At 49.3% G+C, this 13,535-nt stretch overlaps 1 protein-coding gene across 2 annotated transcripts in view; it reads left to right on the plus strand.

Annotated features, from left to right (window-relative positions):
• LOC120240693 (heat shock transcription factor 2 binding protein) overlaps positions 1-13,335 on the plus strand; it is a 94,193-nt gene extending 80,858 nt beyond the window's left edge. For both annotated transcript variants that reach the window (XM_039245513.1, XM_039245514.1), the window contains exon 9: positions 12,610-13,335. In XM_039245513.1, coding sequence (XP_039101444.1) covers positions 12,610-12,818 — 209 coding nt within the window. In that variant the 3' untranslated portion in view covers positions 12,819-13,335. The remainder of the gene's footprint in view (positions 1-12,609) is intronic.
• The last annotated feature ends 200 nt before the right edge of the window (positions 13,336-13,535 follow it).

Here is a 13,535-nt window from a genome sequence, read left to right on the forward strand (position 1 = left end):
GGGCCAGCAGCCCCCAGGAGCGGAGGCCCCTGCTGCAGGATATGGGCAGCCGTTCTCCTGCCCGCCTGGAAGACTGGATGCGCTTTGTAGACGCTGGGGCACACACTGCGACCTGGCAGGCTTTGCACCCCACGCAGCTCCTCCGGTGCCGCGTCGGCCCGTCTGTCCGGGCACGAGGCTCCGGGGCTGTGCACAGCACTGCGGCACTGGATCTGGTCTGCCGGGGTTCCTGCCTCACACCCTGTATTTGAGAGCTGGGCGTTTGCAGGGCAGGTGTATCAGGGTTCCCTGGAGAAACAGAACGTGTGTGTGTGTGTGTGTGCGCGCGCACGCGTGTGTGTATCAAAGAGGAAACAGAACCAGTAGGAGACACACACATTTATATAGGAGGAGATTTATCATGGGAATTGGCTCACGTACTTTTGGAGGCCAGGAAGCCCCCATACTGTGCCGTCTGCAAGCCAGTGGACCAGGAAAGCCAGTGTTTCGGACTGAATTGTCCAAAAGCCTGAGGGCCGGGTGCGCCAGAGTCTGGGGGCAGGAGAGGGAGGGCAGTCCCGCGCAAGCCATGTGAAGTTGCCCTTCCTTCGTGTCTCTGTTCTGCTCAGGCCCTCAGCACGTGGAGGTGCGCACGCCCCCGTGGGAGGTTTCTGCGCTCAGTCTGTAGATCCCAGTGCTGCCCTTCCCAGAGAAGCCCTCATGCCGCGCCCAGAAATAGTGTTTCACCAGCTGGAGCATCTCCAGGGCCAGTGGAGTTGACACGGAAAATTGACCATCCCAGAAGTCAAGCATGAGTGCATTGACACAGGACATGGTAGTTGATGAGGTGACGCTGTTCGCCCACATTCCTGGGCGTCTGCTTGGGGCTGGGGCTCCCTCTGAGCATGTCCCACACCTTAACCCGTGAATTCGCCTCACCAGCCCTGTGAGCTCGTTGCTGCTGCCACCCAGGCCTCATGTGGCGGAGTTGGGAGCTGAGCCAGGCAGCGGGGCCCCTGGCAGAGCAGGGGGCCCAAGGTAGAGAGATGTGGACACAATGGGAGGCCCCGAGGACTGACCCGGGTGCCAGGCTGTCGGGTCGGGGGACCGCAGGAGTTACGTTGGCCCAGAGACGTGGGAAGGGCGGCTTCGGTGTGATTTTCGCGGATGGTCATTTTTCTTTCTCTGTCCTCCTCTCTGCCTTCTCCTTTCTTCCTCTTTGCTTTCTTCCCATTATCAAACCCAGTTCAGTGAGTGCCGCGTATTTAGAGAGAAGCGCACACGATAGAAGTGACGGAGAGAAGTGCTGCAGGGGCGGGGGGCACTGTGACCAGAGAACCAGGGAGTCGTCAGCACCCCGGAAACGCTGTGCTCCTCCTGAGCACTTCTCGCGTCCCCCCTGCCTGTTCTAGAACAGCGAAGCGTGCAGTCGTGCCCCCGCGCACCCATGCTTGTTTGCGAGGTCCCTCCTGCTGCTGCGCGTCCCTGTGGACGTGCTCGCTGCTGTGCCGTGTTCTCAGCACGGTGGACGCTGGGGCAGGACAGTGCTGCGATGTGGGGGCCGTCACGCACACGGGGGTGTCGAGCGGCATCCTGGTCTCGACCCTCTAGGTGCCAGGAGCACCCCCTGCCCGGACCCCGTTGTGATAACCGGAGAGGCTCGGAATGTTCCCTGGAGGGCTCGCGGTTGAGCACCACTGCTGCATGGTGTTCCCTCACGTGCGTTTCTCCAGTGACTGATCGTTTCTGGATTTTGTTCCATATCCTCTCGTGCCTTCTCAGGTAAACACTTTCCTGTTGGGTGTCTCTTTGAAATGGAAGTTTGGATCGTGGGAGTGCACGTCTCCAGCTCCAGTAGTCTGTGCTGGGCCGCTCTCCCCAGTGGCTGCGGCAAGTGCAAGTTCTGCCAGCGGCGCGGTAGCGTCCGCGTGCTTTCCGTTGTCACGAGCGCCGCCGTTGTCAGCCTCCTGCATTTCAGCCACTTCCACCTGGCCTTTTGGATATTGTCTTTTTCAGGTCCTCTTCCCATCTCCTGCCTGCTTTACTGGTGGCTTGTCTGTTGTCTTATTAACTTTTACATTCTAGAAACAGGATCTTTCTTGCTTTTGTAAAAGTTGGAAGTATTTTTTTTTTTTTTACCACTCTGTGTCTTCCGTTATTCCCCTTAATGGTGTGTTTTGATGAGCCAGAAGGTCTCAGTGTGAATGTAGTCTGGATGCTCTACACTTCTTGTTAAGGGAGGTTTGCCTACCTCAGGGTCATGACCACACTGTGCTGGGCCATCTCCTAGACACCTTCTCCTTTTGCCTTTCACACTGGGTCGTACTGTCTCCTTGATTTAGGTACGTGCTATGTGCTGGGAACCCAGTTCAATCGTTTTCCCGTGTGGGTGTCCCCTGACCCCATCCCCATGGCTCTTCAGAGCCACCTTTGTTCCTGTACCAGCATTCCACTCGTGTCCCCGGGCCCTCCCCTCCCCTCCCCGTCTCTCTGTCCTTCTGCAGTCTCACGTGGTTTCTCGTCAAGATTGGTCCGTCTTGATAGCCAGTGCAGACATTTCCTCCTACCTCTTTCTTCTTCAGAAATGGCCTTGCTGTCCTACAACTTTAGCTCCGCCTGTCAGGTTTCACAGAGGAGGCTGCGAAAGCTTTTCGTCCTGGTGGAAGTCGCACGGACGTCTTCACAGTGTTGATGCTTCAGTAGGTCACTTAGCTCTTTACTACTTAGTGGACCTTTCCTTCCCCTACTAGCGAGTGGTGCTTTCTGCGTAGTGCGCCTCCTGAGTGTTTCTCATTGGATTTACTTCTGATAGCAGAGCTTTCTTCTAATTACGTAATTCCTTAATCCACTCAGCAAACTTTTATCACGTGCCCGCCCCTGCTGTGTGCCAGGCACCATTCTAGGTACCAGGGATGCTGCAGTGAGTCCAGCCCAAATCCTTGCCTTTGTGGAGCTGGTGGGCGAAGAGGGAGAACAGAGAGAGTAAATAGACAAAGCATACAATGTGTTTTGTGATGTTTACAGTGCTATTGGGAAAACGAGGGCTGGCAAAGGGGATAGGAGGGCCGCGTTCGTTTTTTGTGTTAATTTTAAGGTGGTTGTGGAGGGCTAGTGAGCAGCTGACTTACACAAAGGCCCTTAGGGTCTCTGGGAAAGCGCGCTCCAGCCAGCGGGGTCTGTGGTGCAAGAGCCCTGGGGCTGGAGCGTCCTGCTCTGTTGGAAGGACACTGAAGGCCCTCGTGGCAAGCGTGGGAGTGGGGTGAGTTTGTCCGTGTGCTGTGGGACTTGCTATGCACGGAACACCAGCTACGTGCCAGGCGTTGTGGTAGCTGCTTCCCTTCGCCGCCTCGTGTGGTCTTTACACTAATGGTGCGGATGATCTAAGCCCTTGGTTCCCACGTGAGAAGACAATGGCCCAGCCCGCCTTTGTTTTAGTAGTTTTGCTAAGGGGCGCCTGGGTGGTCAGTTAAGCATCTTACTTCGGCTCAGGTCATGATCTCACAGTTTGTGGTTTGTGAGTTCAAGCCCTGCTTTGGGCCCCACCTTCGGCTCTGTGCTGACAACACAGAGCCTGCTTGGGCTTCTCTCTCTCTCTCTCTCTCTCTCTCTCTGTTTCTCTCCCTCTCCCTCTGCTTCTCCCCCCTTCATGCCCATTCTCTCTTTGAAAATAAATAAATAAACTAAGAAAAACGGTGTGTTTGAGAGCGTGTGAGCATGAACATGTGTGTCGAAGTGTGTGGGAGCATGTGTAAGTATGTGTGAGTGTGCGGAGCATGTGTGCATGGGTGTATGTAAGCATGTGTGAGAGTGTGTGCACATGAGCATGTGTTAGAGTGTGTGTGTGTGGCTGTATGGGAGTGCACAGGAACGTGTGTGCGAGCTGTACTTTAAGAAGTGGGTTTGGATCTCGGGAGATCCATAGGGCTGTGTCTGGGGAGTTTTCTTTGTGTCCGCGCAAGTGTCCGTGTGTGCGAGGTATGGCATGGGAGTCAGTGCCTGTGAAGAGCTGCCAGGGGGTGTGTGGAGTTGGGGACACCTCAGTGACGCGTCCTTGTCCTCTAGTCCTTAATTAGTTACGGCTCAATCCCCAGAGTACCACTCTGCCCCTCCTTCCTTCCCCTGCTCAGTGGGGTGGGCGTGGGGTAGGTGGAGACACCCATCACCATCTGGGGAACTGGTGTCCTGGGGGACCCAGCTTGGGACCCGCAGAGTGAACTTGATGGTGATGATGAGTGTGTGTGGAGAATGGGGAGGGACAGTGAGTAGGAAGGTGGGCAAGGGGAGTTCTTAGGCCTTCCTTCCCATAGAGGGAGGGTGTCCCCATCAGGGGCTTGTCTCTAAGGAGCCCGGGTCAGCACATACCAGCTTTAGGGTAAAACATTTCACTTCTATTTGTGTTCAGAGAAATGCACTTTAAAAATTCCTTATCATATTATTGAGATATGGTTACATCCTAACGTTCCAGTTTGGATTTTTCCCCAAATCCCTGTGGGAAGAGTGTTGCCTGCCACTGAGTCATTGGGTAGCAGCCAGTGCCCCTGCCCAGCGTGGGCCCAGCGTGGGCCGGCGCCCCGAGACGGTGTACCTTGCACAGCAGGTCACTTTGGCAGGCAGCACAGATGTGATGGTGTTACTTACGCCGGGCTATAGTGTGGCTCCTTCCTGGTGCTGCTGCTGGGGACAGATGTGACTGCATGAGCTGCATGCTCATCGGGAACATTTGGGACAGGTACCAGTGATGTGAGCGCTCCGAGCTGTGGAGTATGCCACCCGGGGAAGTTGCATTGGTGGCTTATAATTGCCGGTGACTCTCCCAGCTCACTTCTCTCCCCCACCCCCCCAACCCCCACTCCCAAATGTAAACACACTTAACGAAGACATGTGGCTACTGCTTGGGAGAACACACAGTGCAGTGCAGGGGTTTCCTGTCCATCTCAGTGCTTATTAGTTAGACTTTGTGAGAGGAAAATAATCCCCAGAATGTCAACAGGGGGCTAAATTGATAAAAATGTAGGGAAAAAAACAAGTAGAATATTATTTCGTTTGTTTTGCAGTGCCCGAACTTTAATGATGAAATAGCGCTTTAAAAAGTGTGGGCTCATGTACATGGTTTTTAAGAACAGGCAGAACGGATTTCTGATGATGGGAGTCAGAGCATCAGTCTTGCAAGGGCTGGGATTGGCTGCAGGGGAGGAGGTGCACGAGCTCTGGGGAGAGGGTGTGGGAGCTCGGGGAGGGGGGTGCGGGAGCTCTGGGGCGGGGGTGCGGGAGCTCTGGGGCGGGGGTGCGGGAGCTCTGGGGAAGGGGTGCGGGAGCTCTGGGGAAGGGGTGCGGGAGCTCAGGGAGGGGGTGCGGGAGCTCTGGGGAGGGAAGTGCTCCGCATCCTGCTAGGGTTAGGGTTTATATGGGGGTATACATTTGTCCAAATTTTTTGAACTGTACGTGTAAATTTGTGCAGTTTTCTGTGTGTAACATTTAACTTCATTTGACACCACCACCCAAGAAGAATGTTTTTATTCATGTAGCTTTATGTTCTATATAACAACTAATCCCTGTCTACTCATGCCAGCTTCTTTCCAGTTCAGATGATGTGTACAAGCTTTACCTCCCTTCATCCCTTATCTTCCCCCATTTGTTCTAAACTTGTCGTAAATATTCCCTCTGTTTACACTGAGAACCATATCAGACACTGAAATAATTTTTGCTTCAACCAGCAAACATAATTTGGAGAGCTCAAGAGGAGGGGCAACATTTATTGGATGTACCCTTATTTTTATTCTTTCCATTCTGTATTTTTTCTTGGCGTTCCAAGATTATTTCTTTTATCATTTTTTCCTGTTCAGAAAAGTTCCCTTAGCTATTTTCTCTTCAGTTTACTCTTTTAGATTTTCAGAAAAGTTGCAGAAATTGTACATACGAGATTGAACAGAGAAAGAAAAAAACATCGAAAGCCCCACAAGAGAAATGACACGTCACCTGTGGGAACAGAACAGTTCAGTCATGCTCCCCCCGCTTCCCCGGCGTGAGCACCTGCGTGACCGTGGGCTGGTTAGTGAGGCAGCACGTCTACATCGGTGCGGCGTGAGAACCTCATCTTCGGCTCCCATTAGAGTTTTGCCAGTTTTCCCACTGATCTCCTTTTCCTAAAACCAGGTGTAACTTATAAGCCATGAAATTCAACTATGCATAGTGTGTAATTCGGTAGTTTTCAGTATATTCACAGAGTTGTGCGAACAGGACTGCCTTCTGTGTAATTTTAGAATATTTTCATCACCACTTGTAGAAAGCGCCCTGCCCATTAGCTGTCACTCCCGTTTCTCTTCACCCAACCCCCGGGGGGGGAAGTCCACTTCCTGTATCTAAGGATTTACCTTCATCTCAGAATTTTAGCACGCGTCAGGACTCTCTGCCTTCTCCCTGACGGACAGTGTCCCAGACACACCATGTTTTGCTTGTCCATTCGTTGCTTGATGGACATCTGGGTTGTTTCCGCTTTGGGGCTGTGTGATGAATTGTCAAAGTAACACTTACTAAGTGCAGCACAGGTTGCTGGATGGTGAGCTGCGGTTCAACGGCAGCCCACAAGATTGATTGAAAAAGGCCCTGTAGGACACCTTGAGGGGCCCCACAGGGAAGTCAAGGCAGAGCGCAGACAGAGGCAAGACCTGGGGCTTTAATGAAGGTCTGCGGCTGAAGGGCTTCAGGATTCTGGGCTCAGGCTGGATTGGTCTGTTCAAACCAGAAGAGTGGGGCTCTTATCTACGGGCGCCACGCAAGGGAAAGGTGCTGGGAGGTGGGGGCGGGGCGGGGGACGTTGGTCATAGGGCTGTGGCAGGAGTCAAATCAGGGACTTACATTTGCTTGGGTCTCCGTGGGCCGCTGTCTAGGGCGCATACTTGCATGCGAGGCTTCCTTCGGTTTCAGGTCCCTTCAGGACATTTAACCCAGTGAAGTGCACGGCGAGGCAGCGATGCGAGGGAGCGGCTGAGCGACTCTACTGACAGGCTGTCACTGAACAGATTGAGCAGTGACCGCCCTGTACCCATCTTGTGCGGCGTAGCCAGGCCGGTACAGCAGGTCTGCTGGCGACAGACCTTCTCACTTGCCCTTCATCCGAGAATGTCTTGAGTTCCTCTTCGTTTCTGAAGGACATTTCCACTGGACCTAGGCTGTTGGGTTGAGGATTCTCTTCTTTCAGCATGTGGAAAATGTGTCACTTTATTCTGGTCTCTGTGGTTTCTGATGAGAAATCGGTATCATTGAGTTGTTTTTTCTTCTATAGGTGATGTGTCATTTCTCTCTTGCAGCTCTCAAGATTTATTTTGTTTTTAGTTTTCAGAAGTCTGGCTAGGGTGTGTCTTGGTGTAGATTTCTTGGCGTCTGTCCTGCTTTGAGTTTGCTCAGCTTTTTGGATCTGTAAGTTTGTGTATTTGGCCAAATAGGGTAAAATCTCAGCCATTCTGTCTTAGGGTATTTTCCAGCCCTGCAATGACATGAATGTTAGATCTTCATAGTCCCACTGGACCCAGGGCCTTGGGTTCTTTTTTCCTCCATCTTTTTCCTCTCTGTTATTCAGATTGGGTGCGTTCTGTTGTCCGAGCTTCTAGTCCACCGATCATTTTCTGTGTCCCTTCCGTTCTTTCTCTGTCAAGTTTTTAATTTCAGTTATTGTTATTTTTCAGTTCTTTTTTTAAATAATATTTTAAAATATTTTATTTATTTCTGAGAGAGAGAGAGAGACATCATGAGCAGGGGAAGGTCATAGAGAGAGAGGGAGATACAGAATCTGAAGCAGGCTCCAGGCTCTGAGCTGTCAGCACAGAGCCCAATGCGGGGCTCAAACCCACGAACCGTGAGATCATGACCTGAGCCGAAGTCGGACACTTAACCGACTAAGCCACCCAGGTGCTCCTGTTATTTTTCAGTTCTAACAACTCCCTTTTATTCTTCTTTATACTTTGATTTCTTTGCTGAGACTTTTTTTTTTCATTTGCTTCCAGCTTGTTATGGTTGCTCATTGAATAACTTTTATATCAGCTGCTTAAAAACTCTTGTCAGATAATCTTCACACCTGTGTCGTTTTGTGTTGGGGTCAGATGACTGTCTTTTCTCATTATGGTTGATTCACTTACCTCCAGACTCATAATTGAGCCATCTATAGGAATGTTCTCAGTCTTCAGTAATAAGGTTTTCCATGATTGTTTTAAACGATAAATTGAGTAGTTATAACTCAGAATTTGCTAATCTGTGGCCTGAACGGACCCGAGTTCTGTGTTATTCTCCTCACTGTACGGTTTTGGTACATAATTATCTTTCTCTTAGTCTATATTTCCTTCCAGTGCAGTCACCAAGCAGATTCTCATCATCTTTTTGTGTTGGCCTTCGCATTTTTGTGTATCCCATGTTGTCCTTTTTTTTTTCTTGTATGGATTGTGCTTTTCGTTTTATATCTAAGAAATCCTTACCAAACTCAGGGTCACAAAAGATGATCTCTTGTTTTCTTCTAGTTTTGGGTTTTACATTTAAGTTTTTAATTAATTCATGTAAGTTTTATATGTGAGGCAAGATATGGATTAAAGTTCTCTGTTTTTATATACGGATTTTCAGTTTTTCCAGCACTAACTGTTGAAAAGCCTATTATATTTTTTTAAATATTTATTTATTTTTGAGGGAGAGAGAGAGAGAGAGACAGAGTAGAAGCAGGGAAGGGGCAGAGAGAGAGGGAGACGCAGAATCCGAAGTGGGTTCCAGGCTCTGAGCTGTCAGCACAGAGCCTGACCCGAGTCTCAAACTCATGAACCGCAAGAGTGTGACCTGAGCTGAAGTCAGACTCTTAACCAACTGAGCCACCCAGGTGCCCCAGAAAAGGCTATTACTTTTTTAATTAATTAGTTTTTTATGGTGCAAAAAGGTGGTTTCATTAAAGCAGGGAGACAGGATCTGTGGGCTGAAAGAGCTGCACTTGGGATTGTGAGGAGTGACTGATTATATACTTCCTGTGGAGGGAGGGGCGAGGGTAGAGAAAACCTAAACAGAAATTTACTGAAAGTGGAGTACTGGACCTTGAAGGTCTGTCTGTCTGTCAAGATAAGGTGGTTTTAGTCTTTAATAAAACATCAACATTAAGCCAGCCATGAGTTCTCTGATGAATCTTTTTTTTTTTTAATTATTAAGTAAATCTAGGCCTAACGTGGGGCTTGATCTCACGACCCCAAGATCAAGAGTCGCACGCTCTACCGACTGAACCAGGCAGGCACCCTGAAAAGGCTATAATTTTTTTTTAATGCATTTATATGTTTGTTGAGATTTTACAAAACTGTGGTCTGTTCCTGGATTCTCTAATCCTGTTCCATTTATCTCTGTCTGTCCTTTTACCAGTATCCCACTGTCTTGGTAACTGTAAGCCTTGAAATTGAGTACTCTGAATCTTTCAGTGTTTTTCTTTTTTGAAATTGTTTTGGCTGTCTTAGTTCCTTTGCTTTTCCAAATAAATTTGAAAATCAGGGTGTTGATTTCTACAGACGAGCCTACTGGGCTTTGGGGATTGCATCGAGTATAAGATCCGTGGGGAGATTAACATTATTACAGTACCGGGTTCTCTATCTCTCCATTTACATGTGTTGTCTTTAATTCTTTACATCAGTGTTTTACGGTTTTTAGCATACAAATCTTGCACATATTTTGTAAGATTTATATGCCTAAATGTTTTATGTCTTTTAAAAAATTCAATTTCCAACTTACTATTACTGATATATGGATGCAGTTGCTAAACCCATTTAGTTTGTGTTGTTCGGGGTTCTATATTTTTACTGATTTCATTTCCTCCTCCTTTAAAATCAATAATGGAAATAAGGACATTAAAATTTTCAGCTCTAATTGTGAATTGATTTGCCCTCAGAGTTCTACCATATTTCGCTTTGTGTCTTTTAAAGCTCTGTTGATAGGTACATACATAATTGAGACTCTTAGGTCTTTTTGGTGTGTTGACCTGTTTATCATTACGCCGTGTCACTCCTCAGTCCTAGTAACATTTCTTGTTCTGATGTCTCCTTTGTTCAGTAAAAGCATAGGCTCTGTAGCCCTCCTTTAATTAGTGCTTGTATGGCATTTTAAATACTTTTTTAAACTTTTTTGTCTTTATATTTTTCTCGGGTGTCTTGTGGACTGCATATAGTAGGGTTTGCTATTTTGTGCATTCTCTGTCTTCTAATCAGTGCATCTGTACTGCCCTCAGTCACTGCACAGAAGGAAATACAAACAGATCTCTAGTTGTTTCTTCTTTCCTCTTTTTTTTTTTTTTTTGCTGTTGGATTATTTTAATATTCAATTTATCTACACTGTTGGCTTATCATTTATACTCTAAAAACTCTATTAGTTGCCCTGAGGTTTCAATACAATCTTCAATTAATCTTTAAATAATATTCCCCTGCTTCAGGTGTACTGTAGGAACCCTATGGCAGTATTTTCCTGTCTATTAATCATATTTATTTCAAATTCCTTTTCTAGTTGTTTCTGTGTCTGGTTCGTCTCTGAGTCTGGCACTGTTGATTAGCACCCACTGTGGACTTTTGGTTTCCTTTGCTTGGACTTTGTCATTTCCGATTCAGTGTTGGACATTGTGTCAGGGCCGTCGAGCAAACTTTTTCTGTAATGGGTCGGATAGTAAATATTTTAAGCTTTCAGACTATATGTGGTTTCTGCCGCATATTCTTCTTCTCCCTCTCTTTCTCTTTTTAAAGTAACTCTTTAAAATGTAAAAGTTACTCTTAGCCCACAGCCTGCACAGACATGGTTTCTGGGCTGCATTTGGCCCCTGGGCCGTAGTGTGCCAGGCTCTGTGGCACAGAATGATGTAATGGTGTTTACTCGTGGGCACGGCCTCTTACTCCGCTGGGCCGCCCGTGGGGGTGAGATGGGTGTGGGTTTGTTGTTGCTGTGCTTGCCTTCCGCGTACCCCTGGCTTCAGATTCCTGTCTTTCCCTTGTGCCGAGGATGAGGGCTGAGTCGCCCAAGCGTCCTGCTCCACCCCGAGCTGTTGGCCTTGCCTTGTATCTGTGTTCTCGGGCGTCTCCTTCCTCCTTTGGCTCCTCCCCTAGCCTGTAGACTGCTCGTGCGGGCTGCTGGGTGTGTGCTGGACTGACGCTGGAGGGCGAGGGGAATCCTTTGTCCATTGGCTGAGTTCCTGCCCATCTGTGTGTGGGTGGAGGGGCCTTCCCAGTGATCCTGCACACTTCCAGGTGGCGGCCATGCTCTTCCCCGGGTCTCGGGAGGGCCCCGTACTAGGAACAGTTGCTCTCCCCTCCCCCAAAGCAGCACTGTGATGGCCTGTGCCTGGGTACGTCACCATGCCCTGGGGGCCCTGGGTCAACAGCAGAAGCCTCTGGCAGCCTTGGTGTGTGGGTTCCCACTGAGGACTGATTTAGTTCACTCTTTCAGTCCACTTCCTTCTTGAAAGGTGTAAGTATGGTGGTAGGCAAGAGGTTCCAATTCAATCAAGAAGTGAATGGATGGCAGGAGCGCCTGGGTGGCTCAGTTGGTTAAGCGTCCGACTTCAGCTCAGGTCATGATCTCACGATTGGTGGGTTTGAGCCCCGTGTCAGGCTCTGTGCTGACAGGTTGGAGCCCGGAGCTCCTTTGTATTCTGTGTCTTGCTCTTTCTCTGCCCCTTTCCCGCCCACATTCTCTCTCTCTCTCTCTCTCTCTCTCTCTCTCTCTCTCTCTCTCTCTCCCTCCCCCCCCTCTCAAAAATAAAATAAACACTGAAAAAAAAAAAAGTGAATCAATGGCAGATTAAAGTTTCCCAATAGGGAGATGTAGGAGGGAGAGCTTGTAACCAAGCTACATGTTGGTTAAGGGTGTAGTTCTCTGTTGGGCTCTTTCAGTCTAGCTCGTGTTAGTGGTGCTACCATCTATGCAGGGTGTAACCCCAGAGAGACTTCCTGGGGGAAAGTGGAAACAGTGTGACTTTGTGGAACTCAGTGGCCCTGACAGGATCAGTGTCATATGTGACCACTGAGGGATTTGATGCACTTGGAGGGCAAATGAAGTAATACCTTTTATTCATTCACTCACTGATTCATTCATCCATTCATTTAATGCTTTATTTATTTATTTTCCAGAGAGTGAGTGGTGGGGGGTGTGGAGAGAAGGGAAGAATAGAGAGGGAGAGGGAGAGAGAGAATCCCAAGAAGTCTCCTCACTGTCAGCGCAGAGCCAGATGCAGGGGTTCAGGCCCACGAACTATGAGATCATGACCTGAGGTGAAATCGAGTCTGACACTTAACCGACTGAGCCCCCCAGGTGCCCCTGAAGTAATACCTTTTACAACTCTCTTAGAAGTGGACAGAATTATAGCAGACAGCGTGCAAGGCCCTCACGTTTTTAGTTCCACATCTTAAAATGATCTGATGCAATATTTGGAGACGGATGTTAGAAAACAGACGGTGATTGGGTTTTGCCGTGTTGCTCTTGTGAGCTGTGCTGTTACACCAGGCAGGGACACTCCCGGTGAGCATGCCGTTACTAAGCGGTGGCATCTGGCACTCAGGAAGACCAAGAGCCCTTGGGGGCAGCTGTCGCTTTGGGTCCTACAGGGGTCCCTCTAACCGGAAGCGCTCCCTCTCTCCCCAGACCCGGACGCAGAGGTGTGTCTTCACGCGATGCGGCTTGTCCAGTCTGTGGTCCTGGAGCCGGAAGTCTTCTGCAAGTCCGCCTCGGAGTTCCGGAGCTCCCTGCCCCTGCAGCGCATCCTGGCAATGGCCAAGAGCCGCAACCCCCGCCTGCAGGCCGCGGCCCGGGAGCTCCTGGAGGATCTCCGCGCCCTGGAGCCTGACGCGTAGGGGCGCGTGTCCCTCCCTCCCCCGGGCCCCCACCTTGTATTCTGGAGCCATCACCGCGCGCCGTGTGTCCTGCACGGTACACCGTGAGTGAGTCGAGAGGGACGTGAATGCATATGTATCCACACGACTTCCTCCTAGAAGCGAAAGTCCCTGCGTGAGGCTGGTGACCTTGCCACGGGCAGTCTGTGGAACAGCCCATCCTTCTAGAAAGGCCCATGTCCTGTGCCTAGAGAGGGCTACCTTAGAGCTGTTCCTGCTGCTCAGGACACTTTCTAAGACCTGTGGGCCCCCCATACAAAGGGGGGTGACCTGCCCCACTGGTCAGCATTTTCCTGGGATACATGGTTTGAAAAACAATTCATCCTCTCTCTAGTGATTATACTTTATACCCTAAAATGCAAGTTTACCTTTAAGCCTTGTGGCGAACCTGCTATTTCAGGTGACAGTGGACATTTTAGTTCTATTTTTTTTGTGTGTGCCTGTTTTATTTTTGAATAAAGAAAGCCAAAAGAGTCAATGATGTGCACACTGCTATTTCTGAAATATGGTCTCGGTATTAGAAAGTTGTATGTTACAAAGCGTACAACGCATAGACTTGGTCGGTAGGAAAAAACTCTCCTTATAATGTTGGCTGTTGGACTATAAACTCAGAAGCCTCGTTTTTCACATAAGATATCATGAAAAGGGCCTTATGGACGAGAACCCATGCAGTTGGTT

Source organism: Hyaena hyaena, unplaced genomic scaffold (genome assembly GCF_003009895.1).
Source record: "Hyaena hyaena isolate Hyena2069 unplaced genomic scaffold, ASM300989v1 scaffold_254, whole genome shotgun sequence".
Taxonomy (NCBI): domain Eukaryota; kingdom Metazoa; phylum Chordata; class Mammalia; order Carnivora; family Hyaenidae; genus Hyaena; species Hyaena hyaena.